The following is a 19,118-nucleotide window of genomic DNA, read 5'->3' as shown; positions in this document are numbered from 1 at the left end:
CCACTCCACAACTCACCCACTCAGTGTCCTTGCGTGTCACTAATCTACTAACTGACATATCAGTCTGGTTGTCACAACACTTCTTAAAACTCAATCTTTCAAAAACTGAGCTCTTGATATTTCCTCCTGCCCGTGCACCTTCCCCCAACATTTCAGTTGAGATTGATAACACAACTATCCATCCCTCCCCTCATGCCAAGGTCCTAGGTGTCATCCTTAACTCGGACCTCACCTTTCTTCCCCACATCTAATCACTATCCAATAGACATGTGCGATTCGTTTCGTTCCGAATCGAAATTCGGACGAATTTTCGGAAATTCGGACATTCGGATGTATTTGCGTTTCCGAAATTCGGTAGCGGTAGTTTGTTCGAACGTTCTTTTTCGTTTCGTTCGTTGGAGCAAAGTGACATTAGAGGAGAAAAAAAAATTTCCCCCTCAAATGTCACTTTGCTGCAAACGAACGAACGCATGAACGAACCAAATAAGAAACGAAACCGAAACGAACGTTCGAACGAACTACCGCTACCGAATTTCGTCCGAATCCGAATTCCGAATTTTTTGGCAGTGCACATGTTTACTATCCAAATCCTGCCACCCTCACCTTCGCAACATCTCCAAAATACGCCCCTTCCTCATCAAAGAAACTGCAAAATTACTCATCCACTCCCTTGTTATAACTTGTCTTGACTATTGCAACTCCCTCCTCATTGGCCTTCCACTATACAGGCTATCCCCCCTTCAGTCTATCATGAATGCAGCTGCTTGACTCATCCACCTAACCAACCGCTCAGTGTCTGCAACCCCCCTCTGTCAATCCCTACACTGGCTTCCACTCGCCCAAAGGATAAAATTCAAAATATTAACAGTCACTTACAAAGCCATCCACAACTCTGCCCCCGGCTATATCTCAAACCTTGTCTCAAAATATCACCCTAACTGTCCACTCCGCTCATCCCAAGACCTCCTGCTTTCCAGCTCCCTTGTCAACTCCTCCCATACTCGCCTCCAGGACTTCTCTAGAGTCTCTCCCATCCTCTGGAACTCTTTATCCCAACCTGTCCGTCTATCTCCCACCTTGACTGCCTTCAGGCGATCCCTTAAGACTCATCTCTTCGGGGAAGCCTATCCCACCTCAACCTAACCACTGTACCATCATGTTCTCAAACAATTCATCCCCACACAGCTACCTCCTCATGTATCACTTCTCCCTCCCTGTTAGATTGTAAGCCCTCAGGGGCAGGGCCCTCCTTACCATCTTGTCTTGATTTGTATTGTGATTGTAATGTCTTCCTTATATTGTAAAGCGCTGTGCAAACTGTTGGTGCTATATAGATCCTATATAATAATAAATACTTAATTTCAGTTAATGCACATTATTATTTATCTCTTTACAAATCCAATAAATACAGAAAGAAAATCTTGATCCTGCCAGAAATCCAATAATCTCCTAACTTCATCTTTGAGCTGACTGCATCTGCTGCACTAAAAATCCCAAGTAGTGTAACCAACCCTGCCTGAGTTCTCTGCTGACTTCTGAACATCTGTGCCTTATGTTAGGGAGATGAGGAGAGGCGGGAAGTGCTCTGTAAGTCATACCTGTCCAGTGTCCTTTACACACTCCCTTTGCTATCTCAAGGAATCTAATTAGCCCTACCAGTTCTATGTTGTACTACAGATCAATTAGTCTATGTTGTACAAAATAGGAGAGAGGGTGGGTGTAATTAGTTTAGAAAAAGATAACTTTAGTCTTGGCATACTCTTTAACTATCCTTGCATTGCCTGGTGGAAAGCGATTCTTAAACATTCTCAAGGAATGAAATCATCAGTCTGAATGGCTGTGCATTCTACACCAATTATGTTATGGAGTTCTTTATCTTATAGTATGGATTTTAATCATACATTAAAAAAATAAGCAGCTGCATGGATAGAATTAATTATAATTTATTTAAATTGTAAATATTCAAGCTATTTAAATAAAAATAATTTATTTGAAAGCATTCATCTTCAAAATAGTACAGCAGCAAATATATGAGCTATGCATTAAATTTTGTAGCTCGGAATTGTAAATATACAGGAAAACAGTTCATGTAGCTTTTTCTCCATAAATATTCCCAATATGTATGGGCACAATGATGTTCGCCCACTTGTGTATGACTGGGATAAATAGAAATATGGAACCAATGACTGAAACCAGAAGAAATGTCCATAAAAACACGCGGTCCAATACTTGAGCCACAAATTTCCAATCTTCGACAACCTGGAAAATAATATATGGTTATTTTCTATGTTGTATGTATGCATTATTCTTTTTATAAAATACAAATAAATAAGCATTAATAGTTTTAATAGTTTAACAAGTGGAAACATGCCTTCATATTCTATATGTGTCTTGGCTACTTTCCCTTCCTAATTTCTGTGAGCAGTAGATAAAAAGACAAGCCCCCAGCAACTGTAAAAAATGTGAATGTGGAGCACAGGCACCGGAGATTAGCTATTCAACTTTGCTTTAGTTGACCGTGCATCTGCATTAGGAGGTTTTTGGGTTTTGGTGATCAAAAAAGTGAAGAACTCTATAAAAAGTTGGAACTGTATAGTACATACCACTGACACAAAAAAAGCACATTTTTAATATTTAATCTAGAAGAAAGAAGCATTTTCCATCAATTAAGCAAAAGGTTCATAGGTGGTTTAGCTTACAAGTTGATAGCTAATATTACCCACTTTACAAAGGCTCTATTTAGATCCAGAGAAGAGATTGCCCTTAAGCTGGTCATACACCTTACAATTATCTGCAGATTTTCTGTGGTCAGATGGAAAATGTGCAACAGATTCCTCCATCAAAACTTAACTGTGTGGATGGAGTAATCTCCACCTGGGCCAACCTGTTGCATTTTTTCCATCTGACCACAGAAAATCTGCAGATAATTGTAAGGTGTATGGGAACCTTTAGAGGGACTGAAAGGACTTTTTTTTTCAACCTATGAAACAGTTATTTTTGCCTTTCTATTGACCAATCGTGCAGGGATTTTGAGTAGATAAACTTGGTGGACATCTCCCTTTTTCTGCCTTGTTATCTATGTAGTTTTAATCATCCTATCATGTGTGCAGCAAAATTCCAATATTTTCCCCATGCCTGGCCATGCAAAGTGAACACAATTGTGCTATATTTACTAAGTTAAGTAAACACTTATTTTTGTTAAATGAACATTCTCAATACTTTATGTAATGGTCATACATGGTCAAATACACTGCACACTCTACTCTTATAGAAAGAACAACATTAAAATGTGCTGTAAAATGTGCTGTAAACAAAGTGTTGCATCCACTTTTTGACAGATTCAACCAATAGACTCTAAGCAGGGGCAGAGGCTTGGTGCTCGGATCAAACCCCTGCCCCTGCTTTGGAGTCCACTCCCCCTTCTGGAATAACACCAATCTCTGTTGATTACATATTTTCTCCCGGTTTATTTGCCTGTGAATAAAATAGCATAGAGAAACTTAAATTACAAGAGTCTCTATAATTCCTCTAACGTAGCTTAAGGAAGGAGGGGCTACAATCAAAATAAGTATAACATTGGTGTATGGGAGCTTGAGATACACTTAAATCCTATCTACTCTATGCTTAGTTGCAGTTACAACGGGGATCTAATAACCATCAATTAATCTAGCAGCTCACCTGACCCGCCAGTGCAATCTTGTTTTAAGGGGTTATACTGTATATGCTTATTTTTTGGGCTGAGCTTAGATGGTATGCACCTTAAAAAGGAAAAAGAAATATGTTGCCCAATCATTTCTTATTAGCCATCTGATTCTAAAGGGACCAATGCACAGAAAAGACTGTTCGTTGGCTGGCAATTAAGCTTCATACAAATTTACCTATCTGAGAAGTGTACCGAGCAAAAAGACTGGATGTATTATCAGTTGCCCATAGAGAAGCAACATGTAAACAATTAACAGTCCCTTTTATCAATCTCCTAGGCCATGTGCATTTTATTCAATAATTGCATGCTGATTGTAGACATCTATGCACTGTTACCCTATGATGTTGAATTGACAAGCATTACCAGCTAATCATGTCATCGGTTTGTCTGATTGGACAATGAAGGAACAGCGGTACACTGATTAGCTCTCCTTCTGTAAGCATGTGTGTATATTAGATCTAAAAGCACTCTACAAAGTACAGCTTTGACTCTCCCACTCCCAGCATGTAGACCAGGAGAATCAAATGTTCAGTTAAATAACTATCATTTTCAAAAGAAAAATACAATATTTATTTATTCTTGTAATTTATAGAGCAATAATATATCCCACAGTGTTTTAGAAATTCTTTGTAAAAGCTAAATGTAAAGGTTGCATATTAGTCATCATGCTTTGGCTTCTACTGCTAAAACTCATTTTTAAAAAAACAATGGACTGCAATATATATACCTCACGAACTTCATGTTCTTTGACCACATGTCGTGTTATATAACGAATGGAATCCAAAGCTGCCTCTAATGTGTTCCTTGAGGTCCCCGGTCCATTGACTATTCCTGTCTCTTCTTTCCGCGTAAAGTACCTGTCTACATGACTCCTCATACAAAGCAGTTTAGGAAGCTTATGAAGAAAGATCTTCCTCACCCATGGTGCCATTGCATTGTGTGTTGAGGATGATCGGCTGTGAATATTGATGGCAAACACTGTTATAACAATTGACAGTGTTACAAATATCATGGTGAACACCAAATATTCTCCAATAAGAGGAATGACTTTCGATGAAGATGGAATAATTTCTTCAATCACCAGAAGAAACACAGTTAGAGACACAAGCACAGAGGTGCAAAGTGAAACCTTTTCACCCCCATTAGAAGGGAGGTAAAAAACAAGAATGGTTAAGAAGGAAAGTCCTATACAAGGAATAATAAGAAAGAGTGTATAAAATAGGGGCAAGCGTCTTATAATGAAGGAATAGGTGATATGTGGGTACCAACAGCATCCATCTGTTCGGTTCCCCTTGTTTCCAGTTGCAGTTACTATTTCCCATTCTCCATTATCAAAGAAGTCTCTTTTGTCTACCTCATAGTCTTCAAGTGTGATGTCAACTTGTGACCCATCGTAAGTCCAGGATCCAAACTTCATAGAGCAGTTTTGGAGGTCAAAAGGAAAGAAGGTCACATCAATAGTACAAGAACTTTTATAATTTGCTGGTGGTGTCCAGTTTATGGTGCCATCATATTTCACAACAGCTTTTGTAACAGAACCTTCAAAACGTCCATCAGCACTAAAATAAAAAATATTGTTATAAGTATTATTCTTGTGAATGAACATGCCTCAGACCTGCATTATTTGTTCAGTATGTTAATGCCTACATAGAGTAAGTAGTGTTTAAGTTACACTATCAAATTAGATATAAGGCTGGTTTCTAACATGGATCAAAGCATAATACAGTAATACCTTGGTTCACGAACGCTTCTGTTCATGAACAATTCGCTTCACGAACAAGAAGTTAACCAAAACTTTGCTTCTCCAAATCGGGTGACGAACACGACCACGGCCATCTTCCCCGCTCTGACACATGGCCGTGGCTTCCTCTACATGAGATTGCGGTCGCAGACAGACCTGTGAACACTTGCTGCAAAGCTTTTTTTAATGCTTTTTAGCACATACAGTACTGTACAGTATTATTCAATCCAGCATGGCTCCAAAGAAAGGGCAGAGCAAGCTTGGTGGTACAAAGAAAGTGAAGAGCGGTAATGAATTTACATATGGTTCAGAACGGATTAACCTCATTTACATTGAACCCTATGGGAAAATTTGATTCTGTTCGCGACCAAAATCGGTTTGCAACCACGTTCGTAGGGGTCAGAACAGAATAGCCTTATTTACATTGAACCTTATGGGAAAATTTGATTCGGTTTGCGACCAATTCGGTTCGCGACCAGAATCGTAGAACAAATTAAATTCATGAACCGAGGTACCACTGCACTATAAAATAACTATGTATCTGTCCTTTGTATAATTTTAGTTGTAGTTTCGTGGTCTAGTTTAGCCAACTTGAATTACCATAGCCTCACATTTTAGCAAAAATATGGTATATTAATATTTGAAACAACACTACATCAATGGCTGAAACAGGTCCTTACAAACGGAAGTATGTAGGACCAATACAGATAAAAGTGCAGCATTGCTTATGAAAGATTTAAATTCACAAAAGGGTGAAGAGTCTGGAGAAGGCAGGAGAAGTGAGCAATCAAGGACAACATAGCTGAACTGAAAAGTGAGCTGAATTGGAACATTTTTCCAAATCAGCTATGTTGTCCTAGATTGTTCATTTCTCCTGCCTTCTCCAAACTCCTCACCCTTTTGTGAATAACCCTGTTACACTATTGTTGAAGTGTGCTAGGCTGCTGCCATGTCAACTGCGGGACCACCGCCGGAAAGCACATTATCTCTCCTAGCTCTTGCACCAGCAAAACAATATTAAGTAAGAGAGATCTGTAGTTGTTTATATTGCTCTTAACTTTTAGGCTCTTTTAGTTGATGTTTTTATGCGCACTCAAGGGTTGGGAGCCAGAGTGTATTATCAGCATGGGACCAGGGAGTTAACAGGGAAGCAACTGCTAGACCACTCAGTTTTGGTTCCCAGCTCAAAATGTCAGCTAAATAGGGAGACAAATATAAATAGCTTGTAAGCAAACTGGCATAGTTTCAAAAATTTTAGACTGAGTACTTAGATTCTTGTGAAAACTCTACCGTGTTCTCTCGAACGATTTTGAAGCTTTACATGGTAATAAAGGATCTTTTCAGGTACAAAGGAATTTTCAAATGTACCATGATGAAGTGCTTGGGTCACTAACTATGCTCACCCCAGTATTTCATCTGTATACATCTACTTGCCAGCCCAGGATCAATACATCATATTTTCCATGCTGCTTTAACAAGCTATTTATTTAGCAAAGTGCAATAGCCCACACCAACAAATGAGATTCCATTATACTGTTGTCAGGCCAAAAAGTGAATTTCCCCAGAGGTGATTTACAGATTGCAAGGGCAATGTCTAACAGTGGCAGATAAGGTGCTTCAGTGCTAAACTTGCAAGTATAATGCAGACTAAAGCTGGCCATACACTGGCATATTTATGAACAAATGTTCATATGAGAAACCTCTACATTCTATAATGCCAACAGAGACTTTGGCGAATGTCGTTTAAAATTTTGTTTGGTTTTAGCATTTGATTTTGGAGATGAATGGAATTTCCTGGAAAAAAAAACATATTCACTGTTAGAATTTTTTTTATTCAAAAAAAAATGTTCCATCCCGTTCTTTTGATTTTTCATTACTGCAGTCCAAAACAATTCTTGATTTGACCACATTAACTTTAAAAAAATCAAAATAAATAGTTTCACATTTTTTTGGGGGGGGGGAATTGAATTCTACTGGTTTATGGCCAGGTTTAGTTAGCTCTCAGCAGACTGGCAGGCACTAAAGGAACGTTCACACTTTTCCATAGTTTGTTTATAGAAAACATGAAGGCACTTACTTATCATAGAGAACAATATCAGGAATCCAGATAGAATCAGATGGCACCCGAATTGATGTTATCCCAGCAAACTCACTAGGACACCACCTTAACTTAACATCTACCCATTCCTAAAAGGAATGATAAAGGAAGTAAAAATGTAACACAACTGTAAAAAAAACCTTTTAATGTCAGTGATAAGTAATAACCGCATTAGAAAATGAAGATTGAAAAGCTTTTCTTTCGTGTTCCTAGTGATTGTATGCAATTAAGTATCTACTGTACATTACATTAGCTGTCACTTCAATAAAAAACAATTATCTCAGTCATTGACATTTATATATCATGAAAATGTGGCCACCAAAAATGGTTGTCAGGAACAAGTATTTTGCTACAAAGCAATTTAGATTATTAAAATTAGCTACTATGTAAAGAAAACAGTCACTATCCTGTCACTTAAAACATAAGGGACACGTACATACCTGTTTTAGCCATACATTAGTGGTCATTAGCTGATTTTTTTCATCCTGCAACAGATCAGAAATATTTTGTATTAATAAGCAGCACCCAGGTCCTCAGGTGAAATCACAGCCAAGACACTATCTGCATGGAGTTTGTTCTCCTTGTACTTGTGTGGGTTTCCTCTGTGTCCTCTGATTTACTCCCACATTTCAAAGACATGCTGGTAGGTTAATTGGCTCCTGTCAAAACTGACCCTCGTGCATTTATGTATGCATGTGAGTTTGTCAACTTAGATCAAGGGTGGGCAACTCTGGCCCTCCAGCTGTGCTTTAACTACAAAAAAAATTATGCTTCTGCCTCTGGGAGTCATGCCTATAACTGTCAGTCTTGCAATGCCTTATGGAACTTGTTGTTCCACAACATCTGGAGGGCTGGAGTTGTGCACCCCTGCCTTAGAAAGTAAGTTCGTTGAGGGCAGGGACTGATGTGAATGTACGATATGTAAAGCTCTATGTACATTTTCAGCACTATATAAATACCTGTATTAGATATAAAGCTGCCTGCAAACCTTATATGGAGGGCAGTCTTTACTTGGCTAACAACCAACATCTGCAAAGTAGACACTTACAGTATGGAGGGACTGTCCCTCATATGAAACAACAAATAGGAAAGTCACCGGCACAACAACTGTGATATACCGTATCTCCGTCTTTTAAGCATGCAAATAAAACATATCACAAAGTAAACACTTTATTTACTTTGTGATGAGGTTTATTTGTGTTAATAAAATATGGAGATAGTTGGTGTGCCTGTGACTCTCCTATTTGTTGCTGATATCCACCCACTTGTCACTATAGGACCCACCATAAGGGAATTTATCAGTCAGAAGTGCGATCATGTGTAACCAAATCCCACTGTTCCTCTGTCCTTTTCTGTTGTCCCTCTTCTTGGTATGATATATAGATATCTATGAAAATGTTTTATTTAACTACCAAAAGTGTTAGTCTGTACTAAAATCTTTATCTTATCTCCTAATTATCATGTTTGCTATTTTTAAAAGCCGGAAAAAAGGAAAAGTACTGGTAAAAAAAAAAAAACAACTCTGGGTTTAACCAATTTATATGCCAATTTTTGGCATAAAAAATCCAGATGGTCCGCTTAACGAGGGGCCTGGCAGGGGCATATCTATTGCCTAAATACATTGCGATGGAAGGTATTATCTCAGAATGTTGGGAGGTTTGCCTTGGGGGCCCCTAAACACAGTACGCTTAGGCGGATATGTATACTCTTACAATTAACTTCTTCTATTTGCTTTATTTTGTCTGTTTCTTCTATTCATGTTCACATTATATCTATTTGTAAAAAAAATCTGTTGATCCTTCCAGAAATCTTGTGGCTTGATGACTTTCTGCCTCTGCTGACTGTTATCACTTAGCATGGTTCTCAGTTCTCTTTGTGGGCTACAAAACGCTTCTGCACTATGTTAGGGAGAAGAGGAAAACGTAATGGGCCTGTAGTCCTATCCTACGAAGGATCTGGCAGGATCACCAGGTGAAAATAAAGAGAAAAAAAAACTGAGAAAAGAAAAGTAATGTAGGCACAACATCTATGCACTGGTAAGCTACAATATCTTCAAATACTCGTATTGGGTCTAGATATACTATAAAACAAAATTCTCCAGGTCTATTACGATAAAAAAAAAAAAATCTCCAAGGCCAACTATATGTATTTCAAGGTTTCTTTGCAAATCTTGTTTAAAATTGGACTCCAAGCAAACAGCAAACAGCTAAATACACAGATTCAATATACAGTACTAAAATAAAAAAATATGTATAATGTGTATATGGGAGCTGTTTTACCGGCAAATGATTCAAATATCTGTCCATTTAGCACAAAGATTTACACAGCTCTTCCACACAGCACCTCCCTGTCTAGCAAAGGAGGGGACCTAATGTTTCTCTGCTGCAGTTTCATTTTCACTTAAATGTCTGCTCCCCACCCCCACTTGGTGAATGAACAGTGAAAGAAAAAGCAGCACATTAATGAGTTCATCTCTCTGTCCCTCTGCCCTTTCCTCCTACCAGCTTGCACTGCAGTACAGCTGATTGGCTCCTTGTGCTGTTTTTTCATCGCCCAGTATGAGTTCTCCTCTTCAGGGACTTCAAGAGACTGATAATCCGGCCAAACGTAGGTACTTACACTGCTTGCATTTAAAAAATACAATTGATATTTTAATGAATACATAGCTGCATTAGTTTGGGTCTTTTATATCTGCATGGAGTTCAGCTTTAAAATGTCTTTTTGCTTTTATATCTTTAGATCCTGAGGAGGGGTCACGATAGTGCAGTTACTGTAATACTTTAAAATGAGGCTCTGTATTAACTCATGTTCAGTCCCAGAGCTGTATAAAATATTGCAGAACTGCCAACCCTACTGATATAAGAACGCATATTCAGAGATACAGAAGGTAGCGCCTTCTAAGGCTGACACAGCAAGGTTACATTTTGGAAATGTTGTTTGTATTTGATTACTACAGTAATAGCGCAAATGAAATGTAATAGTGGTGGGAACATCACATTTCATACACCAGCCTACATTTAATTTGCTCTTAGGCTCTGTTCATAGTTCTAGGAGACTAATAGGAGCAGACAATTCTAGGAAATGTCTAAATAAAGACTATATTCAGTTGCCATGGTGCATATAAGAAATATGTAAATTTGATAGCAATTATAAACAATGCAAATGGAAAGATCATTATTAACAGCAATACATTTACAAGTAGTTTGTATTGCAATTATAAACATAATTTCAATTTTTCATAAAAGCATAATAGAGGAATAACTGCATGTTTTTCCTCATTTTAATACATAAATAAATTAATTAAATACATACAAAACTCTTACTTCTGAGCATATAGCTCGTTATCTTAGAGAGTAGTAACACTAGGGGTGTATTTAAAAAAACATTTGCAAAGCCATTTGCCCTGCAAAACTGCATGTGCAATTGTTGTGTGCGGAAGGGGCAAAGACGAATGCCATAAGTATTTTTTCTTTCTAAGTTGAATGTGATGTCAGGAAAATACCGCATTATGGCCACTAGATGGAGATGAGGATCTTAGTTAATAACTACGGTATATATTTCCTTGGAGCAATCTAGTGGACATAATGTGGCATTTTCCTGATTCACTCTCATCACATATATTCGGATAAAGAATATACTAAAAACATTTGTTTTTTGCCCCCATTTGCACAGAATAATTGTACATGTAGTATTGCAGGATGAAGGGCTCTGCAGATTTGTTTTTATAAATACACGTGGATGGAGGAAAAAAAGCATTGCTGATAATTATCTGTCTTTATTAATATTTGTTATATTCCATACATTTTTTTTCCATATGCTTTACAAGGGAGCTTTTTAAATGTAATTCGGAACATTAATAAAAAGAAAACTCTTGTCTGTATTTATAATAATAAAATGTGTCATACATACTACATCCACCAGCTGAGTAATAGCAAGACCAAACTTCACTCTCACAGTATCATTCAATTGCTCGACTGGACGAACCCACTTCTGGTAATCTTGTTGTTGAAATAAATATTTGAATAATCGATCTTCACTCTTTGCTATAAAAGAAGGTTCAGATATTCCTATGAAGCAAAAAAGAAAGGAATGATTAATTTAAATTCATTCGGGATTGATAAATATTTTTTTTAGTTTATCAGTCTGAAATAGTTTGCCATTTTCTACAAATATCATGCTCTTATTGAGTCTGCATTACATGCTTATAGTTAACTTCAGCAAAGTTTGAATCTAATATGGTTTTTAAAGAGGAAGTCTGGGCAGAAATGTCATTAACCCTTGCAGCGGCGCTACCCATGCATTGCAAAAGGTTAACTGCTCGTTTATACACACCTGATCCTCGGAGCTGGCAGCACTCCCTTCAACCTCTCTCTTCCTTTGCTGCAGCCATGGTGTGTCCCTCAACATCCTCAGTAGGGACAGAGTGAGCTTCCCCTCATTAACATACAATGCAAGAAGTCAAGCTTCCCGACCTTTAACCCTCTGTTAGCACAGACACTGTTCAAATCTAAATAAGAGTATACTGTATATGTGCCGTGCTTAGCGCAGCACATTTATACTCATATTAGGACTATTGGAAATATACATTTCTCTAGTACTTGCAGCTGATAAGGGTATTGACAGAGATTTTCTGGTTAGTGTTCAAATTTAGTTTACAACTGAAGAGATCTTCCAGCACAGTACAGACAGTGTAATTATAGTAAACATTTACACCCAGGCCCCTCCAGCACCACCTTGAAATGAAATAAATGGGGGAAAAAATCAGTCTCCGATCCAGCGCTGACTCCTCTCCCTTAACTGGCACTTCCTGTCCCATGGAGTCTGTGCGGGTGCACTTTTGAAAAGTTTTTTGTTTTTGCATATATCTACAGCTTTGTGAATAGCCCGTACAGCAGCCCTTCGGTTCGTCTGAACTGTAGGGCTCCGGCAACCGAAGCTAGCCAAAGGATCAGTCAAAGCTACGGCTGGAACCTTCGGCAGCTTTATGAATAGACCCCTATGTTTGTCTTGAGTTTAGTTATTCTCTAATGTTTTACATAATGCGGATGCATTATATTATGGGACTTATTCACAAAGCATTGATCTGTCATTACAACTGGGCGGAGCCAGCCACGAGATCATGGCTGGCTCCGCCCAGCTGTCATTTGCGGGGCGAAAGGCGTTCGCCTCGCTTCGGCTGACACTTCGGCTCGCTCAAGCCGAAGCAAATGCCTTCGGCGCGGCTGAGCCGCTCGGCCGCGTTCGGGTGGTGTACGGAATAGCCCGTACAGCAGCCCTTTGGTTCGTCTGAACTGAAGGGCTACAGTAAACCGAAGCTAGCCGAATGATCAGTCAAAGCTACGGATGGAACCTTCGGCAGCTTTGTGAATAGCCCGTACAGCAGCCCTTCGGTTCGTCTGAACTGTAGGGCTCCGGCAACCGAAGCTAGCCGAAGGATCAGTCAAAGCTACGGCTGGAACCTTCGGCAGCTTTATGAATAGACCCCTATGTTTGTCTTGAGTTTAGTTATTCTCTAATGTTTTACATAAGCAGACTATAATGTCTTTCATTTATCAGTAAACATCACTTTTGACAGAATGGAGTCTTGCAGACTGCTCATTTCTAGAAGATTTTAAGTTTTACCCTAAATGCAAAGTATAATTCTACCTCATGGGGGAAGTATTCTCTCCCTATAAATCCATGTGCCAAAATAAAGCAATTCTTTTTGAAATGTGAGGATGTAATTTTAAACCTTATTTTCTTTTCTCAGAAAGCCTATTACAATTATCTATACTTGTGTAATACCTTTATTTTGCTGAAAATTATTGGGAATAATTACACCTCCTAAAATGGAAAAAAGAGAGAGAAGGAAAAATATTATGTCTATAGACCTATTATATAACTCCGTATATAATTTCCATAAAAAATTCAGTTTCATGATGGGTGAAATGAGTTTCTTTCAGAAAATGCTTTGCATCTAAGGTAAAGACTCCTATCCTGGATCTCAGCTTTACTAAAGGCTTGTTCTGTGTTTAGAAATAACCTGAGAAATGGCAGTCAGTACTTTATAAATAAACATCAAAAGGATAATTCACTTCCCAAAAACTTCAGAATTAAAGTACTTTACTTTGTAATATTTCAGCAATAAAACAATTGTTACACTAATGATGAATAGAATATATTTAACATGTATATTTGTAATAAGTATTATAAGTAATAGGTTTAATGTTACTCTGCCTCCAAAGCAAATGCAAATATCATTTCTGTGCTGTCCTGATTTTGGTGTCGGAGCATTTTTTTACAGCAGAACCTTTACCTGGTATACACGGCGTATACCTTAATGTATACCTCAAAGTGTGCCTACAATACAGGTAACTAATTTCTGCAAATACTAACCAGAGCTTGGGAGGCCAACCTTCTGCCTCCTGACACTCTCTATTTATTGCCATAGTTAGCCTACTGCCAAAAGAAACATGTTTTGGGAATGCCTTGCCTTATACTACATATCAGACACATGGTTACACCAATAATTGAAGCTAGGGTGATCAGGCATGGGCCATGGAGGGAGGTAAAACAAACGACCCAGCCAAAATATGTGTAACTAAGACATCCATGAGTACTTTTGATCAAAAAAGATGAAATAAGCGCACAACTGGTTAATGGTCACTAAGTAAAATCGGGCTGAAATGTGTGGTGTGCAAGCTCCTACTATCAGGGAGAGGAACCCTGCAATTCAGTACGATCACCGTTCTGAGGCTTGAGAAAGAGGCTGTGCCTCGTCACCGCACTGAGAGCCCTCTTTTTCATTCAGTTGTTCATCCCTCCAGACTTCCTTCCCCATTCAGGACTAGTCATTCTTGCGTGACACCAGCTTGATGACATCTGCTGAATGTATCGAACACAGTAGTTTACAGCCGCTCGCGGCTTCCCCTTTCCTATCCGTCGCGGCCCGGCCTGGCCAGCCGTGCACGCGTGCTGCTAGGTATTCTCACAGTGCTCCCACATCTGTCACCACCTACTCTTGGAACCATCCATCCTTGAACTCTCACCAGGGACCCGTCATTAGGATTGATTAACCACCTTTGACACATCAGCTGTCTTCCAACTGTAAGTCACACCATTCGTTTTTTACCAAACTTTGACATTATACATGCTTAAGTTCAGGTAGTAGCGCTCCTAACGCTCGTTGTTTTATATGTACATGAGTACTTTTGAGGCACTTTGTTATGGGCAAACTCCACAAAGCAAGGTAATGAGTTCATTCACACTGATTGCAGGAAATGCAGAATCCTAAGAACCTGCAAATGTTGTAGCTCTTCTTGTGGTGCTCAGCCCTTTTCTAGATGTCTAGATTCTGACCTCCACCATTTGCCAAACAATATTTGGCATTGCAATGTGGTCATGTTGAAGCTAAAACCTGGCTTTAATCAGTGGTGCTTTACTTTGGAACCAGAGTACTTAGTGCCTCAATAAACTTGTCTAGAGCTGCTGTGCAGCTGTTATGCACTTGGATCTAATCTATTACAACTCGGTTTGTTCTTTCTACCTCTCGCTTGGCTTATGCTGGAATCTGCTAATTCTGTATGACCCTAGCTAGGACTGGGATCTTCTTTTGCACAAATGCCACTCTGGCTACAATGACACTTCTAATTGCTGCCCTGTTCAGTTTCAAACCTCACATCTATCCTGCATAACATTTTCAGTTTGTTTTTTAGCTGTCATTTCACAGTGTTATCCTGCAGTTTTACTCACAGCCCTAATGAAAGATACCCCAGAACATGTTGGCCCTTGTGGAACATTAAAAATCAGGCTGACTATATAAAAATGTCCATGGCATTGTACATTCCTTTGGACACAGACAGAGCCTCTCCTCATGCATATTTATTTGTTCCAGATTTTTTTTCACAGAACGCTCAATTTCAGGTGGCCATACACTAGTATATTATTTAAAGAACTTTCGTACGAAATATCTTTTGTTCAAATTATTATAAGTTGATGGGGTCAAATCGATCCTCGATTTCGCTTGCAGTGATGCAAAAAGTCAAAGGAGCAGGATGGAAAAATATTCTTGAACAAACAAAATTTTAACAGTGAATGTGGTTTTCATTCAGGAAACTCCATTCATTCCAAAATCAAATATCAAAATAAAACAACATTTCATTCAACATTTGTCAAATCTCTGATGGCATTATCAGGTGGTAAAGAAGGAGCTTTCGTTGGTAAAGAAAGATCTTTCGCTCGGAAATCTACAAGTGTATGGCCGGCTTAACACAGCACTTTAGATTATTATTCTTATACAGGATTTATATAGCTCCAACAATTTGCACAGCCCTTTACAATATAAGAAAGACATTACAATCACAATACAATTCAAGACAAGATGGTAAGGAGGGCCCTGCCTCTGAAGGCTTACAATCTAAAAGGGAGGGGGAAGTGATACATGAGGAGGTAGCTGTGTGGGGATGAATTGTTTGAGAACGTGATGGTTGAGCGGTTAGGTTGAGGTGGGATAGGCTTCCCTGAAGAGATGAGTCTTTAGGGAGCGCCTAAAGGCAGTTAAGGTGGGAGACAGACAGACGGGTTGGGGTAAAGAGTTCACGAGGATGGGAGAGACTCTACAGAAGTCCTGGAGGCGAGCATGGGAGGAGTTGACAAGGGAGCTGGAAAGCAGGAGGTCTTGGGATGATTTAGGGTGATACTTTGAGACAAGGTTTGAGATATAGCCGGGGGCACAGTTGTGGATGGCTTTGTAAGTGGTTGTTAATATTTTGAATGTTATCCTTTGGGCTATTGGAAACCCGTGTAGGGATTGACAGAGGGGGGTTGCAGACACTGAACGGTTGGTTAGGCTAATGAGTCTAGCAGCTGCATTCATGATAGACTTAAGGGGGATAGCCTGTGTAGTGGAAGGCCAATGAGGAGGGAGTTGCAATAGTCAAGATGAGATATAACAAGTGAGTGGATGAGTAATTTTGTGGTTTCTTTGGTGAGGAAGGGGCGTATTTTGTAGATGTTACGAAGGTGAAGGCGGCAGGATTTTGATAGTGATTGGATATGGGTAAGAAAGGTGAGGTCCGAGACAAGGATGACACCTAGGACCTTGGCATGGGGGAGGGTTGGATAGTTGTGTTAACAATCTCAAGGGAAATGTTGGGGGAAGGTGCACGGACAGGAGGAAATATCAAGAGCTCAGTTTTTGAAAGGTTGAGTTTTAAGACGTGTTGTGACATCCAGACCGATATGTCAGTTAGTAGATTAGTGACACGCAAGGACGCTGAGGGGGTGAGTTGTGGAGTAGAAAGATATATTTGAGTGTCATCGGCATAGAGATGCTATTGGAAGCCATGTGAGGTTATTAACTGACCAAGGGAGGAGGTGTAGATAGAGAAGAGAAGGAGTCCAAGGAAAGAGCCTTGGGGGACCCCTACAGAAAGAGGAAGAGGATGGGAGGAGTTAGAGTTGTAGGTGACGCTATAGGAGCGCTTAGATAGGTAGGAGGAGAACCACGAGAGAGCAGAGTCTTGTAGGCCAAGCGAATTGAGTTTTTTTGAGGAGGAGCAGGTGGTCAACAGTGTCAAAATCAGCAGAAATGTCTAATAGAAAGAGTAAGGAATAGTGGCCATTGTTTTTACCTGTTAGTAAGTCATTAGTGAGTTTTAGGAGGGCGGTTTCAGTGGAGTTCCTTTCCATCCCTCCCCTCAAGGAGCATGCAATCTAATCTCATATGCACACATACTAGGGCCAATTTAGATAGGAAGCAATTAACCTATCTTTGGAGCATGGGAGTAAACCGGAGCGCCCAGAGGAAATCCACACAAGCACAGGGAGAACATGCAAACATGGTGCAGATTTTTTTTTTTATAGCCAACCCCTTTAGGTACATCACTTCTCCTAGGTTATTATTGCTGTCAGTTTCCCTTTCTCTAATTATCCTGGTGACCACCATAACTGGCAGTAAAATGGAGGGAAAATCTTTCCTTGAGGAGTGTTGTTCTGGTAATAACTGTATTAGAGGGGATGTTTCTCACTTTGAGGAGATTGCTTCTCATTTCTGGTGTCTACAGGAAAGAAAATGTAAATCTTCCCAATTAAATACATATAGCAATAAACAAAACAAAAAACCCAGGGTTTTAACTATTCTGGCTTTAGATTTTTAGTAGTTTTATGTACATTTTAGTATTATGCACCTTTAAGCCCTCAAACCATATAGAAGCAGTGTATTTCTCCATCGCTCCAGCGTTGGAATGTCCCCCGGCATCCTTACGTCCTAAACATTGTATGCGACGTGATGACTCACAAGACCCTAGACCTCTGGTGCGGAGGGGAAGCAAAGCTTAAAGGACTGGTCTGGGAGCCAGCCATAATTGTGGTTCGGATGAGTATATCTGTTATTTTAGCTCCCTAGGCAAAAGGAGCATTTAAACCTTGCGGTGTTGGGGTAGCCCCACTGGGGGTTAAGACTTCATTTGCCTGGCGTTATTCTTTAAGAATTACTTTTATTCTCGTATGACCATGTCCCAGCCTGATATTTGCCCATAAACTAGTCTACAAGATTAAACATAACTTATGAATCCACCGGACCTGGGCAGACTAGGTAGTAAATGCTGACTTTTAGCACAAAGCACAGCTTTATTCAACCATTATTAATGCAGACGCTTGAGGAAAGGGCGATGTTGGGTTTTTAATTATATAGTTGCATAGCAATAAATTGCCTTTTCACAACATAAAAAGCACACATTTATGTTAACAAATTTTTTTTTACAGAGAACTATTTATAACTGGAAAAGGAAAATGACTGCCACTACATTATCTGTGGGTGATGTGTTTAGACTTTAGAGAGAAACTCCAGGCAGATATAAAAAGCAACATTTAATCTAATTGTGTATTATGTATACATAATACATAATGTCATTTAAATGTCGGTCAGAGTAATAGTGGTGCCCAGTCCCCCACGTAAAACAATCAGATGTCAGCTTTTATCAATTGCAAAAGTCATATTGTTGAAAGGTGATTTCTAATTGCAATATTATATTCATCAATAAGTGCTAGGGATGTTTTTAAGTCCCATATGTGAGATTCGCGGATCAAATAAAATGTTTTATGTTTTAGGTAAATCCCTTTGACAATGCAAACATCAATACATAGTAATTGGGTTGGCGAATCAATATTAATAAATAACACAACACAAAAGGATTGTTTTCTAATGTCGTAATTCATCCCAGCCATGTCTTATTGCTGCAGATCAGAAGTTATTAATGTCTCTGCAGTGGGCAAACATCTAGGTATGCGGGAGTCACATGTACATGATAATATATGCCATCAAAGTAACGCTCCCCTTTTCAGGCAGGTGCATTTATCTTATTGCAGAGATAGATACAAAGATTTCAGCAACAGCAGTGAAAATCAATTAGAGAAATTGACATTGTTCCGAATTAATGATAGCATGTGGTTCATACAAAATGTGGAGATAGTGCAGTAAACAAAAAGTATAGTTTGCATGAACTTTACAACGCATATAGAATACAAAGCATTTGCAAATGAATGCACTGTAAAACCTTATGAAGATAAATTATATATATATACATATATATATATAT

The 19,118-nt window shown here is 39.0% G+C and overlaps 1 protein-coding gene across 3 annotated transcripts in view; it reads right to left on the bottom strand.

Annotated features, from left to right (window-relative positions):
• Positions 1–1,969: 1,969 nt before the first annotated feature.
• LOC108802658 (neuronal acetylcholine receptor subunit alpha-5) overlaps positions 1,970–19,118 on the bottom strand; it is an 18,017-nt gene continuing 868 nt past the window's right edge. Inside the window, exons 2-6 of one of the 3 annotated variants that reach the window (XM_018574515.1) lie at positions 11,452–11,609; positions 7,983–8,027; positions 7,522–7,631; positions 4,431–5,262; positions 1,970–2,259 (exon numbers count right to left, since the gene is read on the bottom strand). In XM_018574515.1, coding sequence (XP_018430017.1) covers positions 2,086–2,259; positions 4,431–5,262; positions 7,522–7,631; positions 7,983–8,027; positions 11,452–11,609 — 1,319 coding nt within the window. In that variant the 3' untranslated portion in view covers positions 1,970–2,085. Of the gene's footprint in view, positions 2,260–4,430; positions 5,263–7,521; positions 7,632–7,982; positions 8,028–11,447; positions 11,610–19,118 lie in introns of those variants that run through there. The other 2 variants (XM_018574517.1, XM_018574516.1) reach the window with 2 other exon arrangements.

The sequence above is a fragment of the Nanorana parkeri genome, unplaced genomic scaffold (genome assembly GCF_000935625.1).
Source record: "Nanorana parkeri isolate BGI_ZX_2015 unplaced genomic scaffold, ASM93562v1 scaffold3012, whole genome shotgun sequence".
Lineage (NCBI taxonomy): Eukaryota > Metazoa > Chordata > Amphibia > Anura > Dicroglossidae > Nanorana > Nanorana parkeri.
This window is presented reverse-complemented; position numbering and strand designations above follow the sequence as displayed.